The sequence below is a fragment of the Amblyomma americanum genome, chromosome 3, assembly GCF_052857255.1.
Source record: "Amblyomma americanum isolate KBUSLIRL-KWMA chromosome 3, ASM5285725v1, whole genome shotgun sequence".
NCBI lineage: Eukaryota > Metazoa > Arthropoda > Arachnida > Ixodida > Ixodidae > Amblyomma > Amblyomma americanum.
Window position 1 is genome coordinate 72,998,756 of NC_135499.1, and position 19,681 is coordinate 73,018,436.

The 19,681-nt window shown below is 46.1% G+C and overlaps 1 protein-coding gene across 1 annotated transcript in view; it reads left to right on the forward strand.

The window, feature by feature from the left end:
* Nucleotides 1–5,388: 5,388 nt before the first annotated feature.
* The window catches only part of LOC144124670 (alkaline phosphatase, tissue-nonspecific isozyme-like), a 30,675-nt gene continuing 16,382 nt past the window's right edge, over nt 5,389–19,681 (forward strand). The window contains exons 1-2 of the mRNA XM_077657488.1: nt 5,389–5,719; nt 8,924–9,157. Coding sequence (XP_077513614.1) covers nt 5,414–5,719; nt 8,924–9,157 — 540 coding nt within the window. The 5' untranslated portion in view covers nt 5,389–5,413. The remainder of the gene's footprint in view (nt 5,720–8,923; nt 9,158–19,681) is intronic.

The window sequence follows — 19,681 nt, forward strand, 5'->3', positions numbered from 1 at the left end:
GATACCGCTGGTGCGAAGGAACGAAAAGAACGGGAAGTTCTTGTAGCCCTACAGATACCGAGATCTGATCTTGATAAATGCCTAAGTGAGGCTTCTATCCACATTTACAGTAAGTAACTGGATTTTCTTGGCTTGAGAAGGTGATTCTACGTTTGATGGTCTCGTGGGCTTCGTGCGCAAGCGTTTTTTTGTGCAGTTTGAATTTTTAAACAAGGTCGTACCAACTAGCCTTCCATTGCACTCTTCTTTTATGCACACGGCTGGTGTAATAACTGCTCGGCTTTCCCAAGCGTAAGGAGATTGTGGTTGTTAGCGCACGACAACGGCAGAGACAACTGGTAAATACTGCGAAAACAAACGAAGAGCATCCCTAACAGTTTCAAGTTTATCCGTATGTAGTTAAATAATTAGAGGCTGGTTAGCATGAAGCACATTACTTTTAAAAAGATTTTACTTGGCTGCTTATGTAAGTGTTCGTTTCAACGTCACCATGCCTTCATTCCAATGCTAAAGTTTTAACAAAACCAGCTGCGCTCACAGTGGAGCTTAATGAAAGGCTTGCTGCCGGGTTAGGCCTTTCAAGTACTGTGCGCTATATTTTAAACGCAAAAAAAATTCAGAAACCACGGTGAACTTTCTTAACTTAGCTAATAATATAACCAGCTTTAAAATTGCCATTTCACTGGTGTATCGAAGTATCGACGATACAGCATCCAGTAGCTGTATCGAGAATCAATTTTGGTTCGGAATCTTTTGTCGGTATCGGAAATAGACCTGATGGGTTATTGGGCATTGGTATTGAAGATACGTTTTTCACATTACCATGCCCATCACTGCTAGGGATAATATTTTAGAAACGGAACATACAGGGGAGAAACATTCTACTTCACAGAGAACCTCGCACACATTAAACTTTTTTCCTCATTTTGTAAATGATAGCTGCACCTCCATATTAGTTTGGAGAGAATTCTTATTTTGCTTTGTCTACAGAGCGCATATAAAACGCTGTAAAACATCGTCCCTCTTTGTGGACTTGCAAGTACACAAGCAACAAGTTCTCTAAACATTGCTGTGTCGGTCAGTCCCTTGATCCCAACGGCACAGTACTTGACAGGTTTGATAAGTGTATTTGCAAGAAAAGCACATCAAGAAAAAAAAAAGGTCACTGCTGAGGTAGTTCACTTCTTTCGCAAGCACGTGGGGCGATATCTATTCCTTTGTGAAAAGCTGGCTTGAACCCTGAAATGTCGCCGCCGCATGCAGTGCTGACTTGTTTAACGCCATCGGGGGCTGACCGAAACGAGGCAGAGGCAGCTGTTCTGGCAATTTCTAGTCTTTTGTCGCATTCGCGGTGAAAGTGAAAGCATTCAGACAATTGTACATTATTCTGAACAGCGTCCAGCGCATAAAGAAACAAACATGACGCTCAAGGCGAGGTTAAAGGAGCAGGTGGATATCTCAGAAGACGAAAGACCAATTGTGAGGCGATAGGGTTCGATCTCTTATATGCCTAGTTTTGTTTTTGGCGAGCACTGCGAGAAGACATGCTGTTATAAGCTCTAGGCTCTAACATATGTGACGGTGAAAGTACCACAGTATTCCCAGTCGAACTTTTTCTGTAGACAGAAGTGTTTTGAAGCCACACAATGGAGTATATCGTCGTCTTTCTCCTCACTACACTTGTAGGGAATGCCTTCGCCGTGTTTCCCGTGCCCCACAAGGATACTGAAGGCAAGTCGTTTTGCATCCAGGTAGAAATTGAGATGAACCAAGGATCACTGGAAGGGAGGGAGCGAAGAGCAAAAAGAATTATGTAGCTTAGGCAAAGAAGTATCAGTGATCAGCTCATGCTGAGCGCTTTTCCTGAAGACAGCACGAGTTAGTTTTCCTTTTGAGAATCTACATTCGCAATTTTTAAACCCTGCACTGATAGTGAAAAGAATATTGCTCACGCGGACTCGCAGTAAGAGAAAAAAATGTATGTCGCAAAATGTCCCGTTCTCGCAAGTTATATCCGCACAGGACGTCTAAAAGTTCAAGATACATTACAATGTGTCTAACAGCTAATACTTGGCAGAAAACGCGGCAGGTGAGTGTTAAACTTCCCTTCAAACTTATAGAAAACTCAAATTCACCATGCCTTTTTTCAGGAAGGTAAGATAATATAAGCGCATACGCTGTTTACGGAGGACCTGGCTGGATGAGTACGTGTCCGATACCAAACCTTGTAGATTTTAAAGAAGCAGCATGCGATTCAAACGTCGCAGCTTCATGCCTCGTTCACTTCAAATTTCGAAAAACTTCATCATATGAGGATTAGGAGGAGGAGGAAGAAGAGGAGAGGCAGGGGGGTTAACCGGAAGCATAATCGGTTTGCTACCCTACACAAGGGGAAAGGGGTGAGAATATAAAAAAGAAAGAGAAATGAGAGTATCAGAAAATTGAAGACACTATGAAAAGTCAGCGTTCGTTACAGTCACAGCCTATCGTGCAGGCCAGAAGTTCGCAACAAGCGGAGCAGTGCCTTGGATGCCTTCACTGCCGGCGATCGCCGCGGCCAGTGGCCGAGAATCTTCATTTCCGTCAGTGGGCGTGGATCTAGACGCTCCAGAGCACGGCAAAGGGATTGTTTTTCGGCGTTGTAGGCAGGGTAGTCACAAAGAATGTGGGATATATTCTCGTCATTCCCGCAGATGGCACATACAGGGCTATCAGCCATGCCGATTAAGAAAGAGTAATGGTTGGTGGAAGCTACACCAAGCCACAAGCGACACAGCAAAGTTTATTGACGTCGTGGTAGGCCGGATGGAAGCGGGAGCTTCAGATCTGGGTCCAAGGATTTTAAACGGGAATTGGAAAATTGGTCGCAATTCCACACGGCAAGTGTGATGTCCCGCGCAAGTGCGCGAAGACCTGCCCGCTGCGTCTGATCTCGAAATAGGGATCGAAACAACAAATTCGCCGTGGTGGTGAGCAGTTCGCGCGACCTCATCCACGCGGTGGTTGCCTGTTATGCCGCTGTGGCCCGGTAGCCGTTGGCAGATAAGGTCGTGCCCTTTATTTATGACACAGTGATGTAGTTGTCAGATTTCCGCGACCAGTTGTTCATGGGCTCCAAGGCGAAGAGCCGCTTGTAAGCCTTGGAGGGCAGCTTTGGAATCGGTGAAAACAGACCACTGCTGAGTGCGCCGCTGATTGATGTATTCAATGGCGACACAAAGAGCGGTGAGTGGTGCACCCGTTGAAGTCTGGTGAGCTATCCTAACTCTAATTTCTGTAGTCCTTGCGGGAATGACCACGGAGCCCGAAGAACTGATAGGGTTCACTGAGCCGTTGGTATAGACGTGCACCCGGTTTGCATGGTGCTCATGGAAATATTCAAGAGTGACTTGTTTTAGTTCTATCGCCGGTAAGTCAATCATCTTCCTGATTACAGGCATAAAAAGAAGCACACGGGGATTGTGCAGGCTCCAAAATGGCGAGGACTCTCTAGAGCCAGGTGTAAGCTGGGACGGCAGAATGGCGCGATGTGCATCAATGATGTTTGTATACTATGTGCGCGGCCTGGTAATTTGATGATTGGCAAGATGGTGAGAGGGAACCCGGGATATGTGTGGAAAATGTGCGCTCAGTGCGTCAACTGTTAGGTAGGTAGGGACTGGACGCTCCTGGGCGATCAGTACAGATGTGGCCTTAAAGGCACACTTCGGCAATCGTAGGCAAGTCCGCAAAGCTTGAGCTTGAACGCTTTGCAGACTTCGTATGTTTATTTTTCGAATGCTTCCAAGTGCCCTTTCAAACCTTGGACAAGAAGCTAGGCGTGTCCTTTTGTAGTATTAGAACAAATCATGTAATGAGGGCACAGTTCCAGACGAGTGGAAGTCCAGTCGTCTAGCTCCGCTCGTGAAACTAGGGAAATCGCCTCCTGACCTGACATCATACTGTCCAATTGCGCTGGCTAGCTGCGTTGTCAAAGTACTGGTAAGGATGGTACTTAGACGTATTGAGTGGAACCTGGAGCGCTACCGTATATATCCGCCTATAATGTCCGTGTTTCGACATGGACGCTCTTCAATTGACAACGTGGTCGAACTGGTGTCATCTGTCCAGCGCCAAAAACATTTGAAGCGCTTGTCCATAACATGAAAAACCAAAGAAAGTGTAGGGCTTATCAACTCCTCAGTGTGAACCGGTTTGGTAGAAACGCCACTTAGGTGGCATAAATCCCTACGCAAAGCACCCTCCCCAAAAATTCTTTTTGGTCTTGGGCATAACGACTGGTTCACTACTGCGGTGAAGCAGAGCCATCTAATCTTTTTGCCAACAGAAGAAAAACGCTGTCATTTCTTTCTCAAAATATGCGCACTTCTGGTTGCTTTAGTAAACCTGTATTGTTCCAAGTTTAGTGCGCGTGCGAGGTACGCTTCATCTGCACTGGAGTGAAAGGACAGTCTGTGCGTTTAAAAATGGACTGGCACGAGTTTCATGTAAAACTGCTTCTAGGAACTGCTTCCTCAGCGGTAATTTTAAAATGTGCGTGGAAAATTGTCATTTGAAAAAAAAAAGACCCTTTCTCAATCATCACGATGCACGAGTTCGTGTCAAGCCCGTTGAAAGCTCTTTTCGTGATTGTGTCAACTTCAGTTAGCAGTCGTTATATATACGTGATTTTTTATTTTTGGCGCGGTAGCTTAACAAGCTACACCCGACAGTTTAAACAACCTGCTACATGCGATAACAAAACTTAAAAAACTCCCTTTTAAATTTTGCTATGTCACAGCAGTCACCATTGAGAATTCACGGATGGGCCTGTGACACCTTTTATACGCGTTTTTAGTCCCGCAGCGACGATCTTGCTCGTGACCATAGTGTCCGCCAGCCCAGCACGACGCATTCTCGAAGTAAAACTGTTGTCTAAGAAGAATTGTTGCTACCTTACAGCAGAATATGGAATGGCTGTACGAGTGCGAAGTGAAACTGTAGCAGAGCATTGTAGATGAGCGTAGGTGAGTGAGCACACTTTCGTGTCTCCGTGCTGTAGCTTTGTCCTGAATTAACAAGCCTCGAGAACCAGTTGCTTTGGTTCTCGGAAAGCATCACCACGCGGCGATGACAATGACCGCTTTTGTTCAAGGAGCTTGTATTGTTCGCAACACACTTGCGCAGGCGCGCTCTTAGCGCCTTGCTGTGCGGCTGTAGTTTCAATTGATATCGTAGGAATATCAAAAGGCGGTAGATATGTTTGGCGTGATGCGGAGGCGGCTGCGATAGTCGTAATAAAATAGGCTGGAAGCATCGTTCTGCCATTCATAAGCCCAACATAACGTCACAGAAAATGCTTTTGCGAATATAAAGATTCAGGTCATCACACTTTTTTCACGCAGCCAAAAGTCAGTACTGGCGCGAGCTAGGAATGTCCCAGATTGAGAAGAAGCTAAGAGCCCGGCCGAACACCAATCGCGCTAAGGGGGTCGTGCTCTTCCTCGGAGACGGCATGGGCATCAGCACAGTCACGGCTGCGAGGATCTACAAGGGGCAGTCCAAGAAGAATTTCAGCGGCGAGGAGTCTGTGCTGTCCTGGGAGAGGTTCCCGCACGTTTCTTTGTCGAAGACGTACGGCCTCGACGCGCAGACCTCCGACTCAGCCAACTCAGCCACAGCCTACCTCTGTGGTGTCAAGGCCAACATTGGAACTATTGGTGTGGACTCAAGTGTGAAGGTATGTTTCAGAAATAACCCTGCATTCGTCATAATAAATAAAAGCCACCCATGGTGCCTTTTCTTGTTGGCTTGTGATGGCGGTTACTATCCTTTGTCGCCAAAAACGCGGCGTTTCACACTTCTACGCTACGCTATGGACCTCACAATGGGCCCTTAAAGAATTTATGCTGGGTCCCTGCAGTTATATTTTTGTATTTTGGCAGTTTATGCGAAAAACTGCCATGCGAAAAATGCCATGCGAAAAACTGCTGACCAGGAGCAGGTTTTGGTGAGAACTGCACAACGGAGCACACAACAAGTGATTCTCCAGGAATGCCGTGTGGCCCTGAAACAGCAACATGTCGCCGCAAAAATACTGCCACGATAAAAGAGGTAACCAACCACCTTCGATTGTGCCAGCTGAGCAAACACTGCGCGCACACAGCTTCCACATAGGTGGCAGAACTTCCTTTGACAGGGGACAATGGAAAGCGTTTGCAGAGCAAAAGATTTATTCTAAGAGGTAAATTGTAAGAGGCTAAAACTGTTAATGACGATAGGCTTGGTTTGTATAGCTGTTTGCATATGTGGAAGCAATCTGAAAGCAGCACTAGTACAGACAAACACAACGAGCAGCAACATAAACGACAACACTCGCAGACACCAAAGCGCTTGCGGCTTCCACTCCATTCGTGTCTGTCATGTTCTTTAGTATTGAGCTGCCTGCACGTAGTTTCAATTATAGGAGAGTTTGAAAACCCGTAAACGGCGCATGCTGACTGACAATGGCGTGAGTGATAAATGTCTCGGCTCGTCATTTTGTAAGCTATATTAATGAACTCCTACGAGCAAGGTCACAAGACACTTCCCTTAGCTCAAATAGATCCACTTCTTAGCCGTAAGATAGGTGTTGTGTGTTGTTTTTTTATGGCTTTCTCAACAGTGTGTTTGATATTATGGGGATAATTTCAATCTATAAGGCAATGAATTACGCATGTTTCACGCAAACTTCATTCAGCAGTATGTAACTATTTTCTTGACCGCACTGCCAAGAAAAGAAAAATAAATACAACTAAGAGAAATATAAATACCAAAGTGGTATTATGCATATTCTAAGCTCCTTTGACAACGCATTAGTTCCCTGTAGGTGTTTAGAGAAATTTTCGTACACACAGAAGATATGATGTGTAGCTCAAAATCCCTAATATCCTAGACTGGTTTATACCTTATTCGATGACGGGGGGAAAGTCAAATCACGCCAGGTTTGGCGATTACGCATTTGGTCAAACAGAGTAGTGAAAGGTCACCGCCAGTGCTCAGCAGAGGTTCTGTCCTAGTTCAGCCGGCAAGTATGGTTACGGTACTGTGAGCACCAAGTTGTTAAACCTAGAAGCCGTTTGTTCTCACACAGATGTTTCCTGCCTGCGCTCACCTGACCCCATAGAAAAATACCGAGGAAAACTTGCTGTTGTTATAGCATGTATTCTCGCAGCATTTTGGGACGTGAGCATATAGTAGCAGCAGTAGTTCTTGCCGCAACAAAGGAAACTGATCTCGAAACAAAAACTCGTTTTGTGGCATTTAGCTGCCGTTTGTTGCACGAACAGAACCAATTTTGTTGCGACGACTGTGTAAGGACAGAAATATGGTTTTTGCAAAGAGAGGAGCGAAAAATTGTGTTGTATTTTGGGACTGATGCTGCCGTACTCCTCGACTGGGGGCTTATGCACGCTGAGGGATAGCTGCGGTCCAGCACGGTTTCTGGCTTTTCAGCACTGTCAAAGTTGAGACAAGGGGTCGACGCGAGCTAAAATTCCCCTTCGGCGGAAAACCCGGGGTCTGTCGGCATTGTGACAAGAAAATCCTGATTCGTAGAGAGGGTCGTGGCGTCAGATGCAGGTAATTTCGCCGAAAAGAGAAACTGACTGGTCAAGCTCAGCCATCGAACCTCAGTCCTGGGTCGCGAGCCGGACATTCTACCTCTGCACAACAAAAAAGCGCTATAACGTTATACTCAAGGTAAACTTGTGTCCCCCCACTTTTTTTTTTTGCTGAAATCATCGATCCATATTCATTGCCGTGTTAGACCAGTGATGGCAGTACAACACAATCATGTAACGTTTGCACGCCTGCGCTGACTGACAATCATTTCATTCCTGTCACGATCGGGCTAAACATGGAGACAAAAATATCGAAACCAGCAGGTGCGGTCCTTAGCCCGCGCGCGTTTGTTGTGCATCTGAAAATATTGCGCCAGTGTGTTAAGAAACGACCATTATAAGCCAAACGACTATATCACCGCGTAAACGTTAAGCCTCGCGTTCCGCAGAAAATCTGTCGTCATAGGCGTTGTAAGCGGAAAAGCAGGGGCCTCAGCTGCTACCTAGGTCACGTGACCTTGGGACGTGAGTACAACCGGCTCATCGTGGCAGGTGAAAACCTGCCTATCGGACTGTGAGAAAACTGACCTGCGTGGCAGGTGGCAGTTGTTTTAGTGACTCGTTGCGACAGGTTGCTCGGGAAGAACAACCTGGCTCTCACAAGCCCCACCGGTGGCTTTGTTTGAAACAACCACCTGCCGGGGCAGTTGCACATCGCGTAACCGCTGCACCACTGCACCAGGAGTGCTACGAGGACTCCATGGGATCTATGAATGTAAAGTTAATAATTGTCACTTCCGTATATATAGGCATGTAGGCTGAACCTAGGCGACAAAGAAGGAGTAGTGCGCTGCAGGGATTACGAATGATATTGCACTGTACTCCTATGGGTAGTTTTTGGGATGATGAGGGAACAGTGCCCGCGTCTGTGAAGTGATAAGCAAAGAGGAGCCCGGGTGCTGACGGGACCCACTAACACTACCGAGGCATACTCTTAAGACGAAGCTTAAGTGCCCGTTCAAGTTTTTTGATAGAGCATATTCGAGGAACTAAGCTGCGCCGTCACTCAGAAATAAGAAAAGCTCATCCGGAGGTATGAGGTCGGCAGAAAAACGATCGTATATGCCGTAGGAAAACTAAGCATTTATTAACTTTATAACTCATTTTAACACATTATTTCTAAGCATAAGTTCCTGCAGATCTAACACAAAAAAAGAGTTCAGGCTCTTATTTAGACATCATGCCTTCGCGCAACACTTGCGCCAATCACATTTGCAAAATTTTAATTACGGCGACTGTGTATTAAAAAAAGGCCAGTGCTTCTCAATTTTCCATGGTAACAGGCGAAACAGTGCCACAACGACACGAGAGCGTACGTGAACAGCATCATGAAGTGGGCCCAGGATGCCGGCATGTGGACAGGCATCGTGACCACTGCGAGAGTCACCGACGCCTCCCCAGCGGGGGCCTACGCGCACTCTGGCTACCGCAAGTGGCAGGAGTCCGTTCCAAAGGGATGCAATGCCAAGGACATCGCGCAGCAGCTTATCTACGACTTACCTGGCTCCGAAATGAGGGTAACGCCACGCATGCGGTTCTTTTTCATTTTTCGGAAATCAGTATCTAGCAATATCGTGATTCTGCATGCCTCTGTGGGCATAGTCAGTACCCTGATAAAAACAGCTAATCACAAGCCTAGAAGAAGATATGAACGGGGGCGCAAACTAGGCCTCTAGCAAGAAAGAGACAGCATATGCGCACACTACCAACCGTTTATTGCGCGGAAAGGTGGCATATTTAAGCATGCAGCTCAAGCATGTGACATCGCATTATCACTCCGAACATAGCACCTGGAAAAAAGCAGCAACATCAGGAAAACGAGCAAGAAAATTTTACCCTTGCAAAAAAAAGCAACAGATTCTAATAAAAGAAATACAAAACTAAAAGGAAGGGGCCATCTCTTAGCAAAAGCAGTGTAACACATTCGTAGCAATAGCAGAGTCATACATGAGATGCAAAACCTGCCAGACAATAAAAAACTAATAACAAATAACAATCGTAGCAATGCAGAGTCAAACAAATGAAGCAAAAGCAGTCATAAACCGAAAAACAACAAACGCTAAAAGATAAAACCAATAAAAAAACAAAACAGACGGCCGCTAGAAAAGAAGGGCTGAAAAGTCGCACTGAACATATGACAAAAAGCTATAAAGAAATGAAACTTCATTTCTACGAAGGGATACCGAAAAGCCGCTAACACAGGTGCTTCCTTTCTTTTTAATCATAAAAGCCTCAAGAATTTAACGTGCCACCTGATCGCGACTCCTTCCCAGAATCCTTATTCCGTTAAGCCTTAGCTGACACTTGCATTCTTTACAATGAGGATGCAAATTCGACCCGCCTCCGTTTTCTAGCGATTTCTCATACTATCATGCCATCCCTATCGAAAAATCTCGCATATATGTGTCATATGTGTCTAGCTCATACGAGGTTATGGAATATGTGATATACGTGCCCACATATGCGATACGGGCCCTATGTCATACATGTCATATGTGTCTCGTATGTAAATGTATTGGGACAGAAAAACACTGGGCTGGATTTTAAAAGATGGGAACCATAAAATAGCTGCCATACAATTTAGGAAAGTAATAAAAAGGACGCGTGCAAAGGAATCACCATGGCCAACAGGATTCGAACCACAGTCCTCAACATCCGCAGCGGACTGCACTAACCACGACTCCACGACTGCCTATTTTCATTATTGCATGGAAATAATGCCGAAAATAAAAGTGTAAGCACGCTTACGCCACAAAACACCAGGCCACCTTACGCCTGTATGAACCCTGCTTCCAAAACATCAAAAGTCTGGGAGGCACACACATGCATCCAGATAGGGTAGCCAGCTAGGCGGCTCTGCAAGGCAGCATATACTCCCCGCACATTGTTCCCGAAACAAAGATTTCGAAAGATTTCGACGACTATGGTGATTCGGCGTGGCGGTCCATCATGCGACTCTTCCAGAGACTAAACAGTCCTAGCAACATGAATAGATCTTATGGCACAGCACTGTTTTTCCCCGCGGGCAAGAAACGAATACTGTAGGGTGTGATGTCAATGTACTCAATTGTTCGTTGTAAAATGTCCCAGAAGAATATAGCATCCATGCACACAACAAAACAATGGTCAATTGTCTCTCGTGTATTGCACAGACCACAATTCACCGTCTATGGCGCAAGCATCTCTTTAGCATGAAGCCATGCCTTCACAGGCAGCATTTACGTGTGCAGCTTAAAAAAGAATGTTTTCGTGGCAGAAGAAATTCACATTCAGCTAACACGTTTTAAAACAGTGGTGTCAAGGAACTCCAGAAAAGGTTGCCGATAAAACGGCGCAGGGAACAAATATTCTGTGTCTGAGTCATCTGCCTTCTGGAGAGGCTATACAGGTACTCTAAAGAAAAGCACACAATGAGGAAATTGAAGGCGTCAGTAACTTCCTTAAGTAGTCCCCATAAAAGCCCCTCGCGAGGTGTCCCATCGGTGCGAATAAGAAAGGCAAATGATCACTGAAGACGCCTAATAATCACGGCTACTAAAAAAGGGTAGTTTGAATATTTGAAAAAGAAAAAATGCGAGACAAGCTGATGCACGAATAAGTGAACAAGGCTGATTCTACCAGACTCTAGGGAAAGAAATAGGTTATCGCGACGCATGGGTTCCCATTGGGAACGCCATATGAATGAAGCAAATACTCTGTGCATCACTTGCACTTTCTTCCTCGCGCAGCGGACAACCTGCAGCACATAGGCAAGTTTTGCAAATAAAAAAATGTTGCAGACTTGAGCCCGAGCAAACACTGATAGTTTCCTACCCATCCAAGCCTGAGTTTGTCGCCTCATGGAGACTATCTGAGAATCCTGGTAGGCACCACTGTTGCGAATTTGGTGAAGAGGAACCCCTAGGTAGTGAAGGGGCCCGCAGTCCCGACTTATGCCACCATAATGACTTGGCGTTGTACCCCCAATGGCCCAAAGCATGGCCTTGTGGTAGAGCATCCGCCTCGCATTCGGGAGGTGCTGGGCTCGATCCGCAGTGCCGCCGGGTACCCACCGGTTTTTAATGGGCACAAGATTGCCCCCGGCCTGGTGCTGAGCTCTTCTGGGTGAGATGTTTGGGAAAAGGGTCTTGACTGTGAAAAGGGATTTATCTAGATTAAGAGCCGCACCTGATACCTCGCATAAAACAGTTCAGTCAAATGCAATGCCTTAAGCACACTCTTTTTGTCAGAACAAAAGAGGGCGACATCATCTGCTTAGGCTAAAATCTCAATGTCATACGGCGCCAAAGAGAAACCACGGATAGATGTGCAGTTAATAATACTGAGGCAAAGGGGTTCAAGATATAGGGCAAACAACAAAGGCGATAAGGAATAGCCTTGGCGAAAAGATAGTTTCAATGGAATAGGTTTGGTTAGCTATTCGTTAACAATTAGCCTTGTATAGGAATCCTTATAGCACAGTCTTATGCCCATAAGCATTTGCCTGCTCTAAGGCCGCAAAAAAGAAATCATGACGAACTTTATCAAAGTCCTTTACAAGGTCAATGTGAATTAGAGCTGCTTGTCCGATCTCATCTGATACTGTCTACACTACTGAAGGTGAAATATTAATATTGGTTTGGATGCCGCGGCCTCTGATACCGCAGACCTGATGCGTGCCTATTAAGTGAGCGACAACTAGCTGCAGATAATTGCGAATAACCTTTGGAAAAAGTGTGTAATCTACATTACAGAGGGAAATTGGACCATATTCCTGAACTGTCTTCAACCGATTTGAATCTGTGCTTTCTGGAATTAATATAGTATGCCCAGAATAGAAAGTGGGGGGTGCAAAAAATCAACATCGTAAGAAGCCTGGAAAACCTCTATCAAGACAGGTGCTAGGCAAGTGGAAAATGCTTTATAGAACCCGCTAGTAATGCCATCTTGCCCAGGAGAGTCATGAGCCGCCAGGTCAGAAATGGCAGATTTAATTTCGCCCAAAGTAATAGGCCCCTCCACTACACCACGCTGCTCATCGTCAAGTCGGGGAAAGACTTCGAATAAGTGACTGTAATCTGATGTCACGTTTGTGCCCGCACAACCACCAAACAGCTTCCGATAATAGTCAAAGAAAGCCTCAATAATACCAGGACCATCGCAGTATGTGCAACCACCGTGCTGAATTTCCAATATTCCTTTAGCTAGAGTAGCCTGCCTTGCATCACTCGTGAGTCAGGGCCCGACGAGATGGTTGCTCATCCAGAAATCTACGGGTCCCAGATCTTATCAAGGCCCCTTTGTACCTTTCGGTTTAAAACTGCTGAAGCTCTGCTTTTGCAGCAGTGATATCATCTCCATAGGCACCTGAGCTAATCCTCCCTATCTCTTATAGATCAACTAAAGTACGGGCGAGCTCTCGAAGGTGATGTCTCTTCAAAACCGCGATTCTTGCTGAGGCTTCAATAGCAATGTTTTTTGTTTCTTGTTTAAATAAGTCCATTTTTTCAAAACTTAGAGGTCACCGCCTGACCGCGTGTCCTTCAAGCAATTAGATACAGCACGTTTTAAGATTTCATCTGAGAGCAGGCAGCTATTCAGCCTCCATGGCGCCCATCGAGGATGGAGTATGCGCCGACTGTACCTCCCTATCTGAAGAGGCACCATGCAGTGATCACTGAAGAATATGGGCCGCACCAAGTAACCAAAAACGCTGGATAACATATCTGCTGCAACGTAAACCCTGTCAAGCCGAGCACTAGAGGAGCACTGAAAATAAGTGAAATGGATCTTATGTGCCTTATATTGCCCAACATCCACCAGGTTGTATTCGCATCCCAAATCAGTGAGCAAAGCAGCACTAGGGTCATATCGCTTACTTAACACTGCTCGGTCTTCATCTCGACAAACACAATTGAAATCACCCAACAGCATAATTTTACGATCCGTGGACAAATGGTCTACTAATGACAGGAAAAATAGCCTTCTATCGCTCTGTTTTACAGGGGCATAAATAAAAACAATTCGCCACTGTACACCCGAAATTGCGAGGTCACTGCAGGTAATTCGCCCGTCATCATCTGTGCTATACGACACGGCAGTAATCCACAGTGTGTTGGCCAGGAATAGCATGCACCCACCTGATAAGCCTCTCAATGACTAACGATAACATTAAATTCTGACAGAAAAGGCTCGACAGCAGCTTCAGTCTCCTCATCAGAGGACAGCTTGGTTTCCTGGATGGCTGCCACACTCACACCCCATTTTTTAAAAGATGCCGTAACTGATGTTGCCTTTGACGATTGTTAAGGGTAGCCTTTAGGGTACATTAGGGTACCCTAATGTTAAGGGTAGCGACCTGAAATGCTGTGTCACCCGCCATTTTTGGTGCCTGTCTTATTGAACGCCAGCCCGTGTTCTGGGGCGGACAGCCTTCAAATCGGCAGCCTGTAGGGCAGACATCGCCCTGCGTTTTGAGGTCACCCCAATGCCAACACACCAGGTGCCTTGTGCACATCGCCATCGACGCACACCTCATAATCTGCAGGATGTTTCAAAGGTGCGCTGTTGTCCATCGCCTTTTCTGAGATATCCAAGGCTTCGGGCTCATGAATCCGAGTGGGCCACGTCACTCGCAACCACGCTGACAGCCGACGGGGGACGGGGCACCGAACACGCTAGAAGCTGACACTTCAGGAGACACACTGCTGCACCCAGGCGACGAAGGGGCACGACCGGCACAGAAGGCATGTGGCACATTCACTGGCTGAAGCGCCTCCACTGACTCTACCGCAGGGGCGTTCTGCTCTCGTGATCGTTGGGTGACACGTGGCTCCTGAGCAGCAAGCACATGACTCAAAGTAGCAGACCCGCGCAGACCCGGGTCCGGTGGCTTTGGGTCTGGAGACGGGGATTCCTGTTTGTCCGTACTCGCAGGCAGACCCTTGCCGTTATTCGGTGCAGGAGCCTTTGGTCCATCTGTTTGGAGCTCATGACTCAGTTCACCCGACGCTTCCACAACATCCGACGCATCCATAATGTGCTCTTACACCACTCATGTGCCCAGTTGCCTTGGCGCAACCTGTCTGCATAACTCGTTACACAACTGTCTACTGTGTGCCCAAAGCGTCGGCACTAGGTGCATCTAGGCGTACGACACTGACGCCGTACATGGGCCACACGGTTACAACGAAGACACAGCGGAGGCCTTCCTGGGATCACAACTAAAGCTTGTACCTCGAAAAAGTTCAGCGTGTGAGGTATTGTACATGCTGACACTCCGCCCTTGAGCGTGAGCGAGATTTCACGGTTTGCTGTTTCTATGTGCTCTATTCCTGAGCATCTCCACTTCTAGCGCTCGATATTTTGTACAGTTCCAAAAGGCTCCAAAGCTTCCGCAATCCTCCGGTGTTTCATATAGCGCGGGAGCCAAAGAAGCTTGGGCTTCACGTTTTTGGTGTCCGGGTCAAACACGATACGTTTTAAACCTTTGACGTGGAACTCTGATTTGTCAATAAGCTGCTGTTTTGAGGAACTGCTCTCGCAGGTAACCATCCAAACGTCGCTCATTTGGTACTGGCAAATACACAGAATCTCACGGAGGTCCACAATCTGCGCAAGCGCGTCTCGGAAGTCGGGAGCGCGGTATGGGCCACCCTTGAGGTCAGCATGCAGAGAGACGGTGTTGAGGACAACATTACCGGTAGGTAGTCGAGGGAGGACAACTTTGTACGAGTCCGTGGCAACTTCAGATGTCCGGAGATCTCGGCCAACGGCCTGTGCGCTGTTCACAGCTAGAAGCAATTCAACACACAGCCATTCAGAACGGCTTCCTCTTTCTCTTCTACTCCACGACTGCCAGACGGAGCTACTGCGTTATTTTTGTGTGATAAAATTCACTGTCCTTTCCATTGCTTTGGAACTGGAGTGTAAGACGTCACATGAAGTGGTTATTTGCCTGGTTCAAGGAACGGAACTAGAGAACTCCTCTTCCACTGATACTGTGAATCTTGCTGGGCTCTGTTAAGTCAATGCTTATTAAGCATTGAAGCACGTTTTTGCGATGGGCTAGTATTTTTTGTTACACCCGGAGACCCGGAGCTCTGTCAAGGAAATACCCCAGTCACTCGTTGCGTAGCTTCACACTGATTCAACAAAGCAGGGAATGCCATATTTATATGCCATCTAGACGTGTATCCAAGCACATTGAAAACGCCGGACGATATGCAGCTTGCGTAACCGGGGTTCAAAGGAAGATAGAGGGCGCAAACAGAGAAACGAGGAGAACATTGTGTGAAACAGCTCAAGCGTTTTCTTTTGTCTTTTTCATGCTCTGGTCCGCATTTGTTATTTGCTTTTTGGCCGCTAGATTTCCGCACGTTTCACGAAGCACGCGCGACTGTATGCGAGGCACTAATGAATGACAATGTTTCCAAGAAATAGATGTACGCTGATGAGATGCACATCGGAGCTCCTGTCGGCACACGAGTGCCGCGTACATGCGTTCACACGAGACATTTTCACCCGAGACATATGTGTTCACCCGAGATATTCGCAACACGTATGAGCTCGTTTGAGCCCAAATGAGTTCATGCGAGGCACATATCTGACACATATGATTTCATATGAAACACGTGTTCATACGAGGCATGTTTCGGGACACAAATATCTCATATGAGTTCATACAAGACACATTTCGGACACAGAAGACCTCATATCAACCATACATGCGATTATATGAGGCACAAAAATTGACGCATTTAACTCATATGCTCCCCCATTGGGTTCGTTCGAGACACGTTTATGACACATATGACCCCGTATGCGTCCATCTGAGGCGCATATCATGACACCTATCTCCTCATATGAACCATATAAGTGTTCATACGAGGCACATATCTGGAACATATTACTCATATGCTGCCCATATGAGCTCATTTGGGACACAACTGTGACACGTATAGCTCGTATGTAACACATGTGAATTCATTCGAGACACATATGAAATCATACGAGATTTTTCGATAGGGTGGTCGTTAATGCAGCGACCCGTCTGGCCTATAGACCCTTCCAGAAATCAGTGGGATTTCATGCACCACTCCGACGGCACAGGATACGAAATTCTTGCCGTGCCTCTTTTCGCACAGGGCTTTCTCCTTGTGGATGATCCGCGAGCATAACCCGCTCAGCTTTTTCGGTGCGGGGAAAACGACAGTTACGTCGAACCGACCAGCAACCTTCTTCAAGCTGTGCGCCACTCGGTGTATATAGGCTACCACTTGTGGTCGCCGCGATTCCGGCTTAGCATGGGATTTTTTATTCTTGCCTTTAATTTTTTGAAGTAGGGTCTCTGCTACGCTGAAAACTACAAAACACGGGAAGTCAGCCATTTAAAGCCTTTCGATCTGATTGCTGAAGCTAGCCTCAGCCATATGAGCACAGGACTTAAGCAATGCAGACTCGAGGCAAAGTGAATCGATGGCCCTTTTAACTGTCTTGGAGTGCACTGATCCGTACGGAAGCAGTTCTTTATTTTTTTGCTCGGGGGAAATATATCCAACACACTCGCCCTTCTAAAAATTTGATATTAATATCTAAATAGTGCAAGCTGTTGTTGTCTGGTAGTTCATGAGTAAAAGCCAGCCCTTTTCCTTGTTGTCTGAAAACGGATAAGATTCTTTCCACTGTGCTGGGAAGGGTCAATGCAGAGTTAGTACTTTTTAGCATCACCAAGAAGTCGTCCACGTCCACGTATCTAAGAATTCGCAGGACTGGGCCACTGTCAAGAGAAGGAGCTAAAGCTCGGCCAATAGTTGATAAAAATGTGTTACACAGTGCGGGGGCAACACAGGAATCGATGCAAATGCCTCTCCTCTGCTAATACATTTCTGTTTCAAAGGAAACAAACGTAGACCTGAGGTAAAACTCAATTAGTGACAAAAAACTGTCCACACTTAGTCCAGCTGTGTTCTGAAATGCAATGGTCCCATTAGGTTCAATACGCTCTCGTACGGATTTGAACAGGTGGCTATGCGGAAATGAATAGAATAAATCGTCAACATCCACAGAAAACAAGTATCCAATAGAAGACTGCTGTTTAAAAAAAACTTCACCTCTGTAGATTTCTTGGTGACGAAGGGATCCTCCACTTCCAGTCTTTTCAAATGCTTCAGGATAAATTTGCTCACCTTCTGCTGCCAAGAGTCCCGCACACTAAAAATGGTTCTAAAAGGCATGTCTTGCTCATGGGTTTTCACCGGAAAAAATATCTCAAGGGACCCTTTCATGCAATCGCTGATTTCCTGGGCCAGCCTGGAGAGCTGTAGCTCATCACAAACCGAGATGGGTTTCGTTTTCACTCTACAGGCCCTCTTCAACACCTGGACAAAGTTCTTCAATATCGCCTGCCTAGATGCGCCATTATAATCATTCCAGAACTTATTTTGTATGGTACATGCTTTGCGCTGAATTCATAGAATAGGATGAATATCAACTCCAGGAATAGTAGCTCATCCTCTCACCGAATACGCAGCGAAAGCTTTTCGCGATTTTCATAACCTAGAGTGGACGCTTCAATTGATTTTGTATGACGGCGTTACGGAGGATTGCCTCCGGATTTAACCAAGGTCGAATCGCGCTTGTTTTAAAATTTAGCCATAAAATCATGCTTGTTTGTTTTTGGTGTCTACCATATGTGAGTGAAGCAGTCTTTCGTTTCTCGAAGGGAGAAATCACTATCCGGAATTTCAAAAACCTGCAGCGCCGACGCGGAGCGCTAATAGCTGCGTGCGGCTGCCGAGCAGCCATACTCAAAGAAACAGCTGTGGGTCGTGCAGAACAAGAAATGGGCGTTTATTCGTTCCGCCGGCTTTTGCAGACAGCGGTCGCTTATCCGCTTCCGATATCAGTTCACATGATGCACAAGTGGCGCGTCATTCACTTCACGCTATCACCCATGCAAACATGAATGCACCAGCGCTTTCACGATGCATTGTTAGAGCAAAACTCTCACAACGGAGCAAACAACGTTGTTTCACCCGCACCGATCCTTCGTGGAGCAGCTCGCGGCGTCGCCGCAGCGTGGCGTTGATTTCATGACAATCGCCAACACTTTGTCCCAGGATCAGTAGCTCTCCAAAGGGCTTTCCCAGCTTGTGTTTTGATCATGCGTTACCAGGTGCTCAAAATTACCCCGTGGACATGTATTATGGACTCGGTTTGTTTGTAGAAGCAGATTACTTTTTTATTCGGTGAAGTAAACATTTTTCAGCACAAGATAACTTAAAATGAAAATCCGTGGTTTATTGCAGTGGAGATGTATAAAGGAACTCGTAAAGTATATGAAAACAAGTATCGTCGCCATGCTGTATTGCAAGTACCTTAAAACAAAGCGGAGAGACTAATTTTAACATGGAAAAGGTCGGCGGCTTAATTGAAATTTACAAACTCGACACTGGCTTGCTAACGTACTCATGTACAACACTGAAGCAGTACTGGGTACCGATCATGAGTCGGTGGTCGGAATCGCTAGGCATTATTTGGGCAACCATGACTGCTCAGCCCTTTCAGTTGATCTTCGATATTGATATTCTAAACATTTTTTTGCACCCAGAGAGTAATCGAGAACTGAAGATAAAAAATTAGTATTGCAGTGCGAATCATGGACTGTTTTTTATCTCCAGATATGATTTTCTCCAAAGCCTCTCAAAGGGTGGAAATTGTCTAATTGAAACAGCAAGATTCCTCAAATACGCACCAGAGGTACCGTACAAATAGAGGAGTGTAGGAGGGGCACATTACGCTAGAAATCCAGAGAGAAAAATGATCTTTCTTGTGGCGAAATTTTCACGCACTGAATTGCTGAAGCTGGGGCTACTACCTCACTGTTTCCAGAATTACCATTTTGTGTGTACGCTCGCCAACATAAAAAGAAATCACTCTATTTGCAGTAAGTTTTGAGCGCCGAATTACTTAAAAAGAAGAAATCGCTTCAAGGTTTAGCACATTCTCAGAAGCTGCGAGTTTGCTCTTTACGCAGTAGCGTACGTACCACATGGAAGTTA